Source organism: Orycteropus afer, unplaced genomic scaffold, assembly GCF_000298275.1.
Source record: "Orycteropus afer afer isolate SDZICR_OR568_19922 unplaced genomic scaffold, OryAfe1.0 scaffold00002, whole genome shotgun sequence".
In the NCBI taxonomy this organism is placed as follows: Eukaryota; Metazoa; Chordata; class Mammalia; order Tubulidentata; family Orycteropodidae; genus Orycteropus; species Orycteropus afer.
In genome coordinates, this window is record NW_006921589.1 from 32,388,818 (window position 1) to 32,405,255 (window position 16,438).

At 38.6% G+C, this 16,438-nt stretch overlaps 1 protein-coding gene across 1 annotated transcript in view; it reads left to right on the plus strand.

Moving 5' to 3' along the window:
• TMEM237 (transmembrane protein 237) overlaps positions 1 to 16,132 on the plus strand; it is a 30,241-nt gene extending 14,109 nt beyond the window's left edge. Inside the window, exons 7-13 of the mRNA XM_007935133.1 lie at positions 2,614 to 2,771; positions 4,787 to 4,910; positions 5,919 to 6,110; positions 11,490 to 11,563; positions 12,225 to 12,318; positions 14,185 to 14,306; positions 16,065 to 16,132. Of these exons, the coding sequence (XP_007933324.1) occupies positions 2,614 to 2,771; positions 4,787 to 4,910; positions 5,919 to 6,110; positions 11,490 to 11,563; positions 12,225 to 12,318; positions 14,185 to 14,306; positions 16,065 to 16,132 (832 nt within the window). The remainder of the gene's footprint in view (positions 1 to 2,613; positions 2,772 to 4,786; positions 4,911 to 5,918; positions 6,111 to 11,489; positions 11,564 to 12,224; positions 12,319 to 14,184; positions 14,307 to 16,064) is intronic.
• The last annotated feature ends 306 nt before the right edge of the window (positions 16,133 to 16,438 follow it).

Sequence of the window (16,438 nt, forward strand, 5' to 3'; positions counted from 1 at the left end):
TCAGTATTGCAACTTGAGGCTTAAATTTTTTCCTCAGTTCTTTCAGCTTGAGAAATGCTGAGCATGTTCTTCCCTTTTGGTTTTCTAACTCCAGGAATTTGCACATTTCATTATAGTAATTGGCTTTGCTTGAGCTGCTCTTTGAAATCTTCTGTTCAACTCTTTTATCTTGTCATTTCTTCCATTTGTTTTAGCTACTGTCCACTCAAGGACAGGTTTCAGAGTCTCTTCTGACATCCATTTTGGTGTTTTTTCCTGCTTTTTGATGACCTCTTGCTTTCTTCATGGATGATGCTCTTGATGTCATCCCACAGTTCTTCTGGTATTTGCTCATTGGTGTTCAGTGCATCAAATCTATTCTTTAAATGGTCTCTAAATTCAGGAGGGATATTTTCAAGGTCATAGTTTGGCTTTTGTGGACTTGTTTTTAATTGTCTTCAACTTCAAGTTGAACATGTATATGAGCAGTTGATGGTCTGTTCCACAGTCAGCTCTTGGCCTTGTTTTGGCCAAAGATATTGAACTTCTCCATTGCATCTTGCCACATATGTAGTCAATCTGATTCCTGTGTATTCCATTTGGTGAAGCCCACATATATAGTCTTTGCTTATGTTGAAAAAAGGTATTTGCAATGAGTAAGTTGTCGGTCTTGCAAAATTCTGTCATGTGATCTCCAGCATCATTTCTATCGCCAAGGCCATATTTTCCAACTCCTGATAACTCTTCTTTGTTTCTAACTTTTGAATTCCAGTCCCTAGTGATAATGAGGGAGCTCTGGTAGCATAGTGCCTAAGGCACTTGACTGCTAACCAGAAGGCTGGCGGTTCAAACCCACCAGCCACTCCTCGGAAGGAAGATGGAGCAATCTACTTCCATAGTGATACTGCCTTGGCAACCCAAGGAGGGGTCGCTATGAGTTGGGTCCAACTCGACAGCACATAACAACAACAATGACAGTGATAATGAACACATCTTGATTTCATGTTTGGTCAATTTCAGACTGCAGAAGTTGGTAGAAATCTTCAGTTTCCTCATCTTTGGTTGTGATGGTTGGTGCATAAATTTGAATAATAGTAGTATTGACTGGTCTTTCTTGGAGGCATATGGATATGATCCTATCACTGACAGTGTTGTACTTCAGGACAGATCTTGAAACAGTCTTTGTGACAATGAATGCTACACCATTCCTCTTCAATTTGTCATTCCCAGCATAGTAGATCATATGGTTGTCTGATTCAGAATGGCCAAAACCAATCCATTTCAGCTCACTGATGCCTAGGATATCGATCTTTATGCATTCCATTTCATTTTTGACAACTTCCAATTTTCCTAGATTCATACTTCATACATTCCATGTTCCAATTATTAATGGATGTTTGCATCTGTTTCTACTCATTTTGAGTCATGCCAGTGGAGGTCCCACAAGCTTTACTCTATCCATATCGTTAAGGTTGTCTCTACTCTGAGGAGTCAGCTGTTCCCTAGTCAAATTTTGTGTGCCTTCTGACCTGATGGGCTCATCTTCCAGCACTATATCGGACAATGTTTCAGGGCTATTCATAAAGTTTTCCAGTAATGTATCAGTGTTTCACTGCTGTTTATAAGGTTTTTCACTGGCCAGTTCTTTGAGAAGTGGATAGCCCCTCCTTCTTCTAACTCTGTCTTAGCCTGGAAGCTCTGCTAAAATCTATCTACCTTGAGTTACCCTGCTGGTATTTTGCAATGCAGTGGTATAGCCTCCAGCCTCATAGCAACATATAAGCCACCACAAGACGACAAACTGACAGACAAGTTCGTCTCCCTTAGTTGTTCCTAACCCCTCTGCACCTGCCCACCTTGGGCAATGGTTTTAATAAAGAGCTGCCCCCAAATGAAAAGCAGCCTCAAAGCCCCAGCCTGCCTACCTCAGACCTTGGCTTTAATGAAGAGCTGACCCTAATCAAAAAGCAGCCCCCAAGCCCTGGGCCCACCTATCTCAGGCCCCAGCCTTAATAAAGAGCCGCCCCCAAGCAAAAAGCAGCCCGAGACCCGGCCCAGCTGTATCAGGTCCTGGCCTTAAAATACAGCCACATCCAAGTGAAAAGCAGCCCCCAGCCCCAGGCCTGCCCACCTCAGACCTGGCCTAAAATGAAGCCTCCCCCAAATGAAAAGCAGCCTCCAAGTCCTGGGACCACCTAACCTTAGGCCTTAGCCTTAATGTAGAGCCAAGTGCAAAGCAGCCTCCAAGCCTCAGGGCTGCCTCCCTTGGCTCCGGCCTTAATATAGAGCCACACCCAAGGGAAAAGCAGCCTCCAAGCCCTGGGCTTGAATTATATACCACTATTATCTGTATTTAAAAATGATTCTACAAATAGTGATCAATTTCTATACAGAGTCATTTAATTTTAAATTTCAAAAGAACCTTAAAAATCTAGTTCATTTACTTCATTTTCCAGATGAGAAAACTGAAGCCCACAGAAATGTAGATGATGTGCTGCAGATAACCAGGAGTAGTAGCCAGATTTCTTGACTTCAAGTCAAGAGCTCTTTCTGTTATATACACAGGTACCTTGTGATGTGAATCTGTAAAAATTCAATAATCCTCCATTTTTCTTACATTCTACGTAATTACAGGAAAACACAGCAATCAGAATTACAGTATGCCAATGAGCTAGGAGTAGAAGATGAAGATATAATTACTGAGGAGCGAAATATTCCAGAACAACAGTCTATATTCACTGCACCTACTGGCATTAGCCAGCCTGTTGGCAAAGTATTTGTGGAAAAAAGCCGTAAGTACATCCTTATTTTGAGACATGAACTGTTTTAAAAATTATACAGTGATATCCTTTGATGAAGGAATTACTTTGGAAAAAACCCCACTGTCATGAAATCAATTCCAACTCATAGCAATCCTATAGAACAGAGTAGAACTGCCCCCATAGGGTCTCAAAGGCTGTAAATCTTTATGAAAGCAAACTGCTTCATGTTTCTTCCTTGGAGTGCCTGGTGGGCTCAAACCACCAGCCTTTTGGTTGGCAGCTGAATGCATTAACCACTATACCACCAGAGCTCCATTAAGGAATTATACTTCCTGGAATTTCAATGAAGGATGTAAGTAGAAATACCAATAAAAATTTATACACAAAGCTAATCATCACAACTTTTATTCATGACAGTCAAAAAAAATGAAACAGCCTAAGTGGGATATATAAGGAGAATAATTTCAATAAGTTATGATATATGCATACAATAAAATATTTTGTACATTGAAAATAATGTTCCAGAAAAATTTGTCATTGCATAAACAGTTCCTAATGAAAGTGAACATAAACACACTGTTCTGGTTACCTAGTGCCGCTCTGACGAGAATGTACCACAAATGGGATGGTCTTAAACAAACAGGAGTTTATTCTTTTACAGTTCAGGAAGCTGGAAATCTGAGTTTGAAGTGCCAGGGTTTAGGGGCTGTGTGAAAGCCCCTCAACCTTGGGCTTCAGCTCTGCCTCTTGCTCCTGGCCCACTGAAGCTAGAGGCATCTCCTCACTCAGGCAGCTACTGGCTGCTGAGGCTAACAAGCCCAAGGTTGACAAATGAAATGACACAGTCCCAATGTTACCAAACCACATGGCAGACCATTAATTCAAGTCCATTTTAAGCCTCAAGGTCGGCAGAGCATGGCAGTCTGCTGAACAACGACACAGCTACATGCAGGGTTCAAGCATGCCATAAGCTAGAGACCATTCCCAAAGCTGCTGCTCATGTACTGGAAGCAGACCACATCCCTAAAGCAGCTACTCAGCTGCTTGTGGTGGATCCCACCATGGAGTTGATTGCCAGTCTCATCATGGGAAATAAGTACCACCAGCTGCCCAGCCACTCAACCAGCCCCAGCCAAGTTGCACAGAAACTTCACCGCCACACACACTATACAAAAATGCATAAGAAAAAAAGTCTAGAAGGAAATACATCAAATTATTAATAGTGTTTGTCTCTGGGTTGTGGGATTATGGGATTTGGGGCCTATTTCTTTATACTTTGTTTTACTTCCCCAGTTTTCTCAATTGGTAGTGACAATGGTAAGGGGGCATGTGATGATATAAATTCTATAAATAAAAATAAGTGAGAGAAAATATATGATGGTATTACCGTATCAAATATAAATACAACATTATAGCTATATATTATCTGGAAAAATAGTTCTGAGTTGTCTAGCATGTACTGGTTATAAGATGATGAGTTGTAGTAGTAAAAAAAAAAAGTATAAAACAAAGCATGATTATGACCATATTCTACTCCTGTGGATATGCTGCCTAAAAAATTAATTCAAAACATAAAAGTCCTTAAAAACTTGTAATTTAGACTTTGTGTAAATTGTTTTAGAATTTTGATTCTCATCTAAGGGATCTTGGAATTCTTTGCTAGTGAGACACCTATGGCCTGGAAAGGCTAAATGACTTATCCAAGGTCTAGTTGATTATGTTTAAGATTTCTAGACTTTATTCTGGGTTGGAAGTTCCTTATTGTATTTCATTAGATAGAATTGATTTTTAAAACTTTTACGTTAGCATCTGTTTGAGGGTCAGAAGAAAGTGCATTGACATAGCTTATTTCTTATGGAAGTGAAAAAAGTATATTCAGACAATAAAAAAAAAACTTTGGAAATAGGGACTGAGTTAAGAAGAATTTTTAAATAGAAAAATGGCAAAATTTCAGTCTTAGTCTGGGGTTCTTGAATGTAGAAATGTAAAAATAACTGCCAGATTTTCCCTTGGTAGTTGTTAATAATTGTGTTATGTGTTCTTAGGGCGGTTCCAGGCTGCTGATCGCTCAGAGTTGATTAAGACCACAGAAAACATAGATACGTCACTGGACATGAAGCCTTCCTGGACGACCAGAGATGTTGCACTTTCAGTGCACCGGGCTTTCAGGTGGTTCCTTCTGTTGAGCTTTTTGTAAAGCAAATGGTAACTGGATTCCATAATTTTTTTTAAAAAAGTCTTGATTGTTTGTTGTTCTGTCCCGTTGAGTCAGACCCAACTCATAGTGACCCCTCCTTGGGTTTCTGAGGCAGTATCATTACGGAAGTAGATTACCCAACCTTCCTTCCGAGGGGTGAAGGTTGGGCAATCTACTTCTGTAGTGCTTGTTTAATACTGTTAACAAAACTGACAACCTAAAATGATGTAGATATTTTTTTAAAAAAATACTGAATTAGAGGTAAATGATCTAACCAGTATTGTGAAAAGAAAATACTTGTTTAAAGGACAAATATTGTATTAGTCCGTTATTGTGAAAGTTAAGGAAAGGTTTATATATTGGAGGACATTTTCTTTGTTGGTTACCAGGGGTGGGAGGGAAGGGGAGGGAATGCTGTTAGATAGATAGAGATAAATATTGATTTGGGTGAAGAGAAGGGCAATGTACCAAATGTGAGTGACCGATATGGCAGCATTGAGGATGAGAAAGACAGAGAGAGTTACATGGGCAGTACAAACAACAAATATGAACCCCTTTGTAAATACAATACTGAGTTGTTAATGAAAGCAAATATGGGTATAGGGACGGATAGATGGGTGAACAAGCTAAACAATTATGTATGTCTAAATGGAGAGTGTATCCAAGATCATATACAGGGTTGGCAGAAAATGGGCCTCTCGAAGAGTGTGGGGGGATGGACGCTGGGGGGAGGTGGCTGTGGGGAGGAAGTGGGAGGGGAGCTGCTGCATTGTAAATTTTGGTCAATGACATGAGACAGGGTGTATGTGAACTGCTGTGTGAAAGGTGAGTTTGCTCTGTGGATCTTCACCCAAATCCTAATAAAAAAAAAAAAGAAAATACTTGTTTTTATTTTTCTAAAATGTTGAATTTTGTTCTTAAATGTACAGATTTTAAAAAATATTTCAGCTTTTTTACTTTAGTAATTCTTTTTCTTTCAGGATGATTGGTCTCTTTTCTCATGGCTTCTTGGCAGGCTGCGCTGTGTGGAATATTGTTGTTATATATGTTCTGGCAGGAGATCAGCTATCAAACCTCTCAAACCTTCTGCAACAGTACAAGAACTTAGCATATCCATTCCAGAGTCTTCTCTACTTGCTTTTGGCTCTAAGTACAATTTCAGCTTTTGACAGGTAAGACTTGTGATTGCAGATCCCTCTAACTTCTCTTCAGGAAGAAATGTTGAACTCAATATTTCACTGACTCACTCTGAAAGTTTCAAAATGAAGTTATAGGATTTTAATACCATTTTGACTTTTTTAAAAAGTCTTTTTCTGTTATTTTTATTGTGTTTTGTTTTGTTTTTTTGAGCGAACAGGGCTATAGTGAACAAAAACTTCTGTGATATCAGCATCATTAAAAAACAAGTTATTACATCCTGATGATAGGATGATAGAAGAAGGTAGAAGCTAATGAAATTTTGCAGATAAAATTTAATTGTTTCTTCAGGACTTTTTAACTCTAAAGGAATGCCTAAAATAGTCTCTAGTTAAATGTTTTATATGTCACTTGTAAATAAGATATTCTTTCATATATGTTAAGTATAAACTGTAACAACTTAAAGCCTGTTGTTATTGTTAGTTCCCGTCAAGTTGATTCCAACTCATAGTGACCATATGTGGGACAGAACAAAGCACTCCCTAGTCAGGTACTGTCACAAATCTTTGCTATGCTTGAGCCCCTCCTTGCAGCCACTGTGTCAGTCCATCTCCGTGGAGGTCTTTTTCTTTTTTGCTGACCCTCTGCTTTACCAAGCATGATACTTCTCCAGGGACTGGTCCCTTCTGACACCATGACCAAAGTGCGTGAGATGAAATCTGATCATTCTTGCTTCCTACGGAGCATTCTGACTCTCCCTCTTCCAAGACAGATTTGTCCATTCTTCTGGCAGTCCATGGTATTTTCCATATTCTTCACCAACACCACAATTCAAATGCATCAATTCCTCTGCATTGTCCAGCTTTCACATGCATATGAGGCTATTGAAAAGACCATGGCTTGGGTCAGGCACACCTGAGTCTTCAAAGTAAACATCTTTGTTCTTTAACACTTTAAAGGGGTCTTTTGAAGCAGATTTGTCCAGTGCAATACGTTGTGTGATTTCTTGAGTATTGCTTTCATAGATGTTGATTGTGGATATAAGTCAAGATACAAGTAAAATGAAATCCTTGACAACTTGAAGCTTTTCTCCATTTATCATGATGTTACTTATTGGTCCATTTGTGAGGTTTTTTCCCTTGAGGTGTAATCCATACTGAAGGCTATAGTCTTTGATCTTCATCAGTAAGTACTTCAAGTCTTCTTCACTTTAAGCAAGCAAGGTTGTTTCATCTGTATATCGCAGGTTGTTAATGGGTCTTCCTCCAATCCTGATGCCACATTCCCTTTCAGATAGTCCAGCTTCTCAGTTTATTTGCTTCGCATACAGATTGAATAAGTATAGTGAAAGAATACAACCCTGATGCACACATTTCCTGATTTTAAACCGTGCAGCGTCCTCTTGTTCTACTCGAACAACTGCCTATTGGTCTATGTACAGGTTCATCATGAGCACAATGAAGTATTCTGGAATCCCCATTCTTCACAGTGTTATCCATAATTTGTTATGATCCACACAGTCAGATGCCTTTGCATAGTCAATAAAACACAGGTAAACATCTTTCTGGTATACTTTGCTTTCAGCCAAGATCCATCTGATATCAGCAATGATATCCCTTGTTCCATACTCATTTCTGCATAAGGCTTGAATTTCTGGAAGTTACCTGTGAATGTATTGCTGCAACCGTTTTTGGATTCTTTTCAGCAAAGTTTTACTTGTGTGTGGTATTAATGATACTGTTTGATAATTTCCACACATTTTTGTATTACCTTTCTTTGTTGTCGTTTTTAGGTGCCATTGAGTTGACTCCAACTCATAGTGACACAGTTTACAAAACAAAACACTGCCTGCTCATGTGCCATCCTCACAGTCCTTGTTATACCTGAGTCCATCGTTGCAGCCACTGTGTCAATCCATCTTTTTGAGGGCCTTCCTCTTTTTCACTGACTTTCTACTTTATCAAGCATGATATCCTTCTCTAGGGAATGGTCCCTTTTGACCACATGACCAAAGTAGGTGAGAGAGTCTGGTCGTTCTCATTTCTGAGGAGCATTGTGGCTGCACTTCCTCCAGGACAGATTTGTGGTAGGTAGAGCTATGGATCTCCTCCTATACATAGGCCAGGTAGCGTTCTTCCAAATTTCTTTGCATAAAAGAGTGAGCTCTTTCAGCATTGTATTCATTTGTTGAAACATCTTAAGTTATTTTGTCAATTTCTGGAGCCTTGTTTTTCAACAATACCTTCAGTGCATTTTGGACTTCTTCCTTCAATATCATTGGTTTGTCAACCAGTTACTTTTGGTATAATGACTCTGTGTATTCCTTCCATCTTTTGATGAGCTCTGCATCGTTCAATATTTTGCCCATAAAATCCTCCAATATTGCAATTCGAGGCTTGAATTTTTTCTTAGTTCTTTCAGCTTGAGAAATGCTGAGTGTGTTCCCTTTTGGTTTTCCAGTTCTATGTCTTTGCAAACGTCATTATAATACTTTACTTTGTCTTCTCCAGCAACCCTTTGAAATCTTCTGTTCACCTCTTTTATTTCATCCTTTCTTACATTCACTTTAGCCACTATCCATTCAAGAGCAAGTTTCAGAGTCTTTTCTGACATCATTTTGGTCTTCCTTTCCTGTCCTTTTAATAACCTTTTGCTTTCTTCGTGTATAATGTTCTTGATGTCATCCCACAACTCAATCTGGTCTTCTGTCATTTGTGTTCAGTGAGTCAAATCTTCAGATGGCCTCTAAATTCAGGTGGGATATAATCAAGGTCGTATTTTGGCTCTCATAGACTTGCTTTAATTTTTTTCAGCTTCAGCTTGAACTTGCACATGAATAATTGATGGTCTATTCTATAGTCATCTCCTGGCTTTATTCTGACTAACGATACTGAGCTTCTCCATTGCACCTGTCTACAGATGTAGTCGATTTGATTCCTGTGTATACCATCTGGTGAGGTCCATGTGTATAGCTGTCATTTATGTTGTTAAAAATTTATTTGCAATGAATAAGTCATTGGTCTTGCAAAATTCTGTCATGCAATCTCCAGTGTCGTTTCTATCGCCAAGACCATATTTTCCAACCACCCATGCTCTTTTTCTTTGTTTTAACTTTCATATTCCATTCACTCACCCACCCACTGCCATCATATCTTGATTGCATTGTTTGTCGATTTTACACTTCAGAAGTTGGTAAGAATCTTCAATTTCTTCATCTTTGGCTTCAGTGGTTGGCACGTAAATTTTAATAATGTAGTATTACCTGGTCTTCCTTGTAGGCATATGGATATTATCCTGTCACTGATAGTATTGTGCTTCAGAATAGATCTTGAAATGACCTTTTTGACGATGAATGCAATGCCATTCCTCTACAATTTGTCATTCCTGGCTTAGTAACTGTTCTGGTTTCTTGTGCCACTCTGACAGGAAACATACCACAAATGGGATGGCCTTAACAAACAGGAGTTTATTCTTACAATTTGGAGGCTTTAAGTCCAAGTTCAAAGTGCCAGGCTCTAGGGGCTGGGTGAAAACTCCTCAACCTTAGGGTCCAGCTCTGCCTCCTGCTCCCGGCCCACTGGAGCTAGAGGCATTTCTTCACTCAGACAACTGCAGGCTGCTGAGGCTGAGAAGCCACAAGGTTGGCAAGTATAAAGGCATAGTCCCGATGTTACCAAACCACACGGCAGGCCATTAACTTAAGTCCATTGAATGTCCCCAGGTCGGCAGAGCATAGCAGGCTGCTGAACAACGACATGGCTACATGCAGGGTCCAAGTGTGCCATAGGCTAGAGGCCTTTTTCAAAGCTTCTCCTTATATACAGGAAGCAGACCACATACCCAAAGGCAGCTACTCAGCTGCTCACAGTAGATTCCGCCATGAAGTTGATTACCAGTCTCATCATGGGGAATACTACATCCAGCTGCCCAGCCACTCAACCAGGCCTAGCCAAGTTGACTCACAAACATAACCACCTCAGTAACCATATGATTGTCTGATTCAAAATGGCCAATACCAGTCCATTTCGGCTCACTAATGCCTAGGATGTTGATTTTTTTATGTGCTCCATTTCATTTTTGACAATTTCCAGTTTTCCTAGATTCATACTTCATACGTTTTCTGTTCTAATTATTAATAAAGGTTTGCACCTGTTCCTTCTCATTTTGAATCTTGCTATATCAGCAGATGAAGGCCCTGAAAACTTTACTGTATCCACACCATTAAAGTTGACTCTGTTTTGAGGAGGCAGCTCTTTGCTAGTCATATTTTGAGTGCCTTCCAACTTGAGGGGTGTTTTAGTTACCTAGTGCCACTCTGAAAGGAATATACCACTAATGGGATGGCTTTAACAAACAGGAGTTTATTCTTTTACAGTTTTGGAGGCTAGAATCTGAGTTCAAAGTGCCAGACTCTAGGGGATGGGTGAAAGCCCTGCAACCTTGGACTTTAGCTCTGCCTTTTGCTCCCAGCCCACTGAAGTTGGAGGCTTTTTTCACTCAGGCAGCTGCTGGCTGCTGAGGCTGACAAACCTAAGGTCAACAAGTAAAAGGGCACAGTCCCGATATTGCCAAACCACACTGCAGGCCATTGATTCAGGTCCATCACGAGATTGGCAGACAATATGGTTGTTGTTGTTTGCCGTCAAGTCGACCCTGACTCATAGCTACCCCTCCTTGGGTTTCCGAGGCAGTATCACTACGGAAGTAGGATTGCCCAACCTTCTTCTGAGGAGTGGCTGGTGGGTTTTGAACCGCCAGCCTTCTGGTGAGCAGTCAAGTGCCTTAGGCACTATGCTACCAGAGCTCAATATGGTAGGCTGCTGAATAACGACTTGACTACATGCAGGAGTCAAGCATGCCAAAAAACTGTAGACCATTCCCAAAGCTTCTCCTCATATACGGGAAGGAGACCACATCCCTAAGGCAGCTACTTAGCTGCTCGCGGCAGATTCCACCATGGAGTTGATTGCCAGTCTCATCATGGAGAATAACTACCACCAGCTGCCCAGCCACTCAAAATCAGGCCTAACCAAACTGACGTAAAACCTTAACTACCACAAGGGGCTCATCTTCTGGCACTGTTTCACAGTGTTTCACTACTATTCATAAGGTTTTCAGTGGCCAGTTTTTTTAGAAGTAGACTGCCCAGTCCTTCCCAGTCTGCCTTACTCTGGAAGCTCCACTGAAATATGTTTATCGTGGTGATCCTGCTGGTATTTGAAATCCCATTGGCTTTCAGTATCACAGCATTACAGCAACACGCAAGCTACCACAGTATGACAAATTGACAGATGAGTGGTGAAACTTAAAGCCTAGTAATGCACAAATTATGTAGTAGCATAAAGAAGAACACTAGAACTATAAAGTTTGTTAGTTACAATTGCTCTATGACAAGAGGCTTTTGTATTTTCTAGGATCGACTTTGCTAAAACATCAGTAGCACTCCGAAGTTTTCTTGCCCTGGATCCAACAGCTCTAGCATCTTTCTGTGAGCAAATAGTTTAATGTGATATCTATGTAATACTTGAGTTACACTTTATTTTTGAGCCAGGAAAAATACAATTTTCATTTTAAAAAAGGTTTTATGTTATTACTACTTACAAACGTTACTTAGAGATGTATAGTGGTATTAGTAATTAAGAAAAATAAAACATGGTAGGCATAATTTTGATAGAATTATTTTTCTATATAGGTTGATCTCAGTAACTTATGAAAATTAAATATTTCGCCTTATAGTACTTAGATTTTTTAGCTTTTGTATTTTCTATTTCACATTAAACTGACTCTGCTGGTATTACTTTTTAGTAACAGACATTATCTTACATCTTTCTGATAATTTGGATACATTTATTCTAAGTTATGAAAATATTAATAAAACTAATTTTAGGACCTTCAGCAAGTTATTTAATTTCTTAAAGATCTAGGTATTTGTCAGTTCTAATGAATAACTAGTGAGCATCTTAAAAGACCCTTTATCACCTGTATTCTTGAAAAATATTATGCTATCCATCTATTGAAATCAGTTAAGTGAATTTCTTTTATATATTACTCACTTAAGTACAGATTATTTTTGTATTTAACCTATTAATTCTAAATAAACTGGGTTGTTAAAAGTATATTATTAGTAATTTCATTTGTCTTTTTCTTAGTGTACTTTACTGCTCTTATACTATCTCTGAGTCAGCAAATGACAAGTGACAGAATCCACCTTTATACACCTTCTTCTGTTAATGGTAGTCTCTGGTAAGAATTGACAATAGCATTAGCAATTGTTGGTAATAACAGTAACAGTGAAAATAAATGTTACTTTTCTTAACCTTCTAATATTTTACATATTTTCATGTACAAGTAAAAATAAAGACCCTGTTTTTTTTTTCTAATAATATGGCAAGAAAATACCTATCCTGCTAGTTAGTGGGCCAACTCTATTTTTAATGAAATGTTGTCTTTCGACAAATCGGTTTTAGATCTGCACGCTATAGTTTATTTAGTTATTTATTTAATGTTTATTGTGATTTGGGTGAAAGTTTATGACGAAATTCACTTTCCATACAGCATAGCATTTTGTACACATTTTGTTTCATGACATTGACTGCAATTCCCCACAATGTTAACAGCTCTCTTCTCACTTCCTCTTTGTAGTTACCTCTTCCCTGTGTCCTTCTGTCCTATGTGCTATCGCCCCCCAAGCTATCTCCCTGTGCAAACACTGCCCTTCTGTTCTCCCACAATAAATTGATCGCTCCAAGGTGTGTATCAACCTGATGTAAATGTTCATTCCATGTGCCTGTATATTGTTTGGCTGGAAGCCACAGGAGTGAGTTCAGTTCCAGACCTGAAGGGTAACTAGGGGCCATAGTCTCGGGGGTCTCACCAGGCTCTTATCACACTATAAAACGGATCTCTTTTTTTTTTTTTTTTTTTTATGATTTTGAGTTTTGTTTCACACTGTTCTCCTACTCTATCCAGAATCTCCTGCCCTGATCCCTTTCTGAGTAGTTGACAGTGGTATAGCTGGGCACCACCTAGTTTTTCTGGTCTCATGGTCATATAGGCTGAGGATCACATAGTCTACTAGTCCCTTGGACAAATTATTTCTGTGCATCTTTGGTTTTCTTTATTCTTCTTTGCTCTGGGCAAAGAGAGACCCATTGTTTCATCTAGATGGCTGTAAGCTTTAAAGACCCCAGTCACTACTTATCAAAGTAGGAAGTAGAACAATGTTTTTGTACAGTATGTTATGCCAATTGAGCTTGTCCCCTGTGACCATGGTCCCAAGCCCATAGGTCCAACTACTTGCTCCCTTGGCATCTGGCAGTGGCCAAGAAGCCACCATAGCCTTGCTCCTTATTAGCTCTATTGTACACCTGGACATTCTTATAGCATGTACAAGTACACATGTAGAAACATCATCTGCCAACCATGTACATGGTCATGGGCACACTCCTCCCTGCCTATACATACATGATCATTCAGCCTGTCTACCCATCTGTCTGCCTGTAGTGCAAGCTATAGTTTTAAAATAGTCATCACAAGATGGACTAGAGGAGTCTGCACCCTCACCTCCAGTCAGGGAGCCTAATACCCCAGAATAGTGATGGGAATGGGTAACTGGGATAGATTCAGAAAACCAAGCAATACTAGATGTGAGCAGAACGGAGAGTGCCACTATCCAGATTCCGGACCAACCATGACACCGACAGGATGGCTGAGATTCCAGTTCACAAAACTTAGAAGGCAGTCTTCTTTAGAGAGTGGCTAGGAGCATGGGGTAAAGAAAGAAAGGAAATATGCTTCACTGAAGAGTAGTGCCAGAGTAGTTGGAAGTGAAACTTAGAAAAGGTTTTTGTCAGTGCTACATTTCTATTAATATATAAAGCAGATCTATTTGAAGTTAGATAACCTTTGGATTTTTGTTCTCATAATATACCATATGTTCCTTTTATAGGGTAATTTTCATGCTTCATCTGTTATTTCCCAAGAAGAGGATTGCTGTTTGTTGTGTTTTTTTTTTTTGTTTGCTATTTGTTCTTAAAGTTCATAAATGCCTATATTTGGATATATGAACCAAAATAAAGACATTTCTAATCAATATTTCTATATCCTTAGGGCAGCAGGGATTGAGGAACAGATTCTCCAGCCATGGATTGTGGTGAATCTGGTGGTAGCTCTTCTGGTTGGATTATCTTGGCTCTTTTTATCTTACAGGCCTGGCATGGATCTTAGTGAAGGTATGAAAGAAAAAAATAGTATATCTGGAAATCTTCTATATTTATATTTATGGCTTATAATATTCTGATACCAAAACATATTTAAAACACCATAACTCAAAAAGAGTGAAAATAAACAGTGAAACAGAATGCCAAGCAAAGCAGGGCAGAGTGCCTAGAGAGCTGGAGTCTGGGAGTCCTCAACGAGGGCTCCCTGTGGCCCTTGTGCATGTTTAGGGGGTATTTATTTTTTAACCCTTCAAGTACTTTATAGAAAGGCTTTGCTCTTCATGTCTCTTAGTCCCTTTCTGATCAACATATCTCTTCATTTGAAATAGATTATGCTTCATGCATATAGCCTCTTTGTGTCAGACACATAGTCAAGTGAATTATTCTTACCTCCTTCTCTGCATGGCACAAATTCTTTGCCCTCCATGGTCTAATAAAGTGCTTAGTGATCCTACTTTTACTGTGCCCAGTATGAAGAGGGGACTAATCTCTAGTCTCCAACCCTCTTTTAAAGCACCTTGGAAGAAGAACGTGTCAGCAAACTGCTAGTCACTTAGCACTGCTTTAGGAGGTGCTTAGCATTTTTAGTGTTAAGTTGTGTGACCTTGGCAAGTGTTCTACAATTCTACCCTTGAATCGCTTTTATGAATGTTATCTGGTCTTTGGTTTTTACCTTATCCTTGAGTTTTTAAACATCCTGAGCATTTAAGTGCATTTTGATCTACTAATTACAACTTACCTGTTTTAGATTTGAGAATCTTCCCAACATTTCCATTTTAAAAACCAAGGCAGCATAATCTTGTATTTTTTCATCATAAATGTATCTGTGAACATAATAATTATCATGTTGCCACATTGAATATCCTGTTGATTTAGTCTTTTCAATGTATTTAACATATTTGAAAACATCATCTTAGTGTTTATATGTTTTACTGTTTTTTTCTCATTCATGGTAGTTTTTCATTATTTAAAGTTTTTTTTTTCATTTAATGCTTATATCACAGGCCTATATTTTACTAGATTCTTAATTTTTTCTCCATATTTCTTTGTATTCTAATAAATTACCTGTGTACACTAAATAACAACTTAAATGTAGAGGTGTCAGCAAAAAATATTCTTCACTGTGTTTGGGACTGAAGTTGCATCTAGCTGGTTTATGCAGTATTCAGTCTGAATCACAAAATATGTGTTATTTACTAATAGTATTTCCAGATACCATTCTCTCTTAGGGCCATATAAATTATATAACATTTTATTTCTGTGTGGATAAAATATTAAATGTAAAATGAGATGATATTACCTAGCTTATTAAGTTGTTAGGCAATTAAATGGGATAACACATTTAAGATCCCCCTGCACACACCTGATGTTAGTTCCAAATCCTCAACTTCTATACCCTATGTTTTATACTATCACTATAGAATTAGACCTTTTAGCTGTATGACTTTCATTTTCATGGATTCTCTAAGTAACTTAAATTTGCTGGTAAGTTTCTTATATTGCTATTACATGTTTTAGTTTTCAGAGGTTTCTCATAAATTTAAAATTTGAACATTTAATAAAAATGTAAAATGTGTACATTTGTTACTAGCTCATCTTTCAAATCAAGTTTCTCTATCAAGAATTCTTTCTTGTAGTTGGTGGCTGGCTTTCTTTTATTGTGTATTATGTCAGTATTTCAAAAGACTTTTTTTATAGTTAAGCTATAAAAACGCTTTTTGAGATACTGGGAAACAGTTTTAATTATGATCTATTCGACTTCTCCCATAGAGCTGATGTTCTCTTCTGATGTGGAAGAATATCCTGATAAAGATAAAGGAATCAAAGCCTCTTCATAATACCAAGGCACCTTCAGAGTAATATCCAGTATTTTAAAATTTTCCCATTTCTTTAAAATGTATTTTTATAAGATGTGTCTATGTGTATTTGTAATTGACTTTTTGATTATATAGCCTGTCAGTTTGTTGTACCATGGTGGCTTACATGTTGCTGTGATGCTAGAGGCTATGCCACTGGTATTTCAAATCCCAGCAGGATCACCTACGGTGGACAGGTTTCAGCGGAGCTTTGGACTGAGGTGGACTAGGAAGGAGGACCTGGCAATCTACTTCTAAAAAAAATTGGCCACTGACAACCTTATGAAT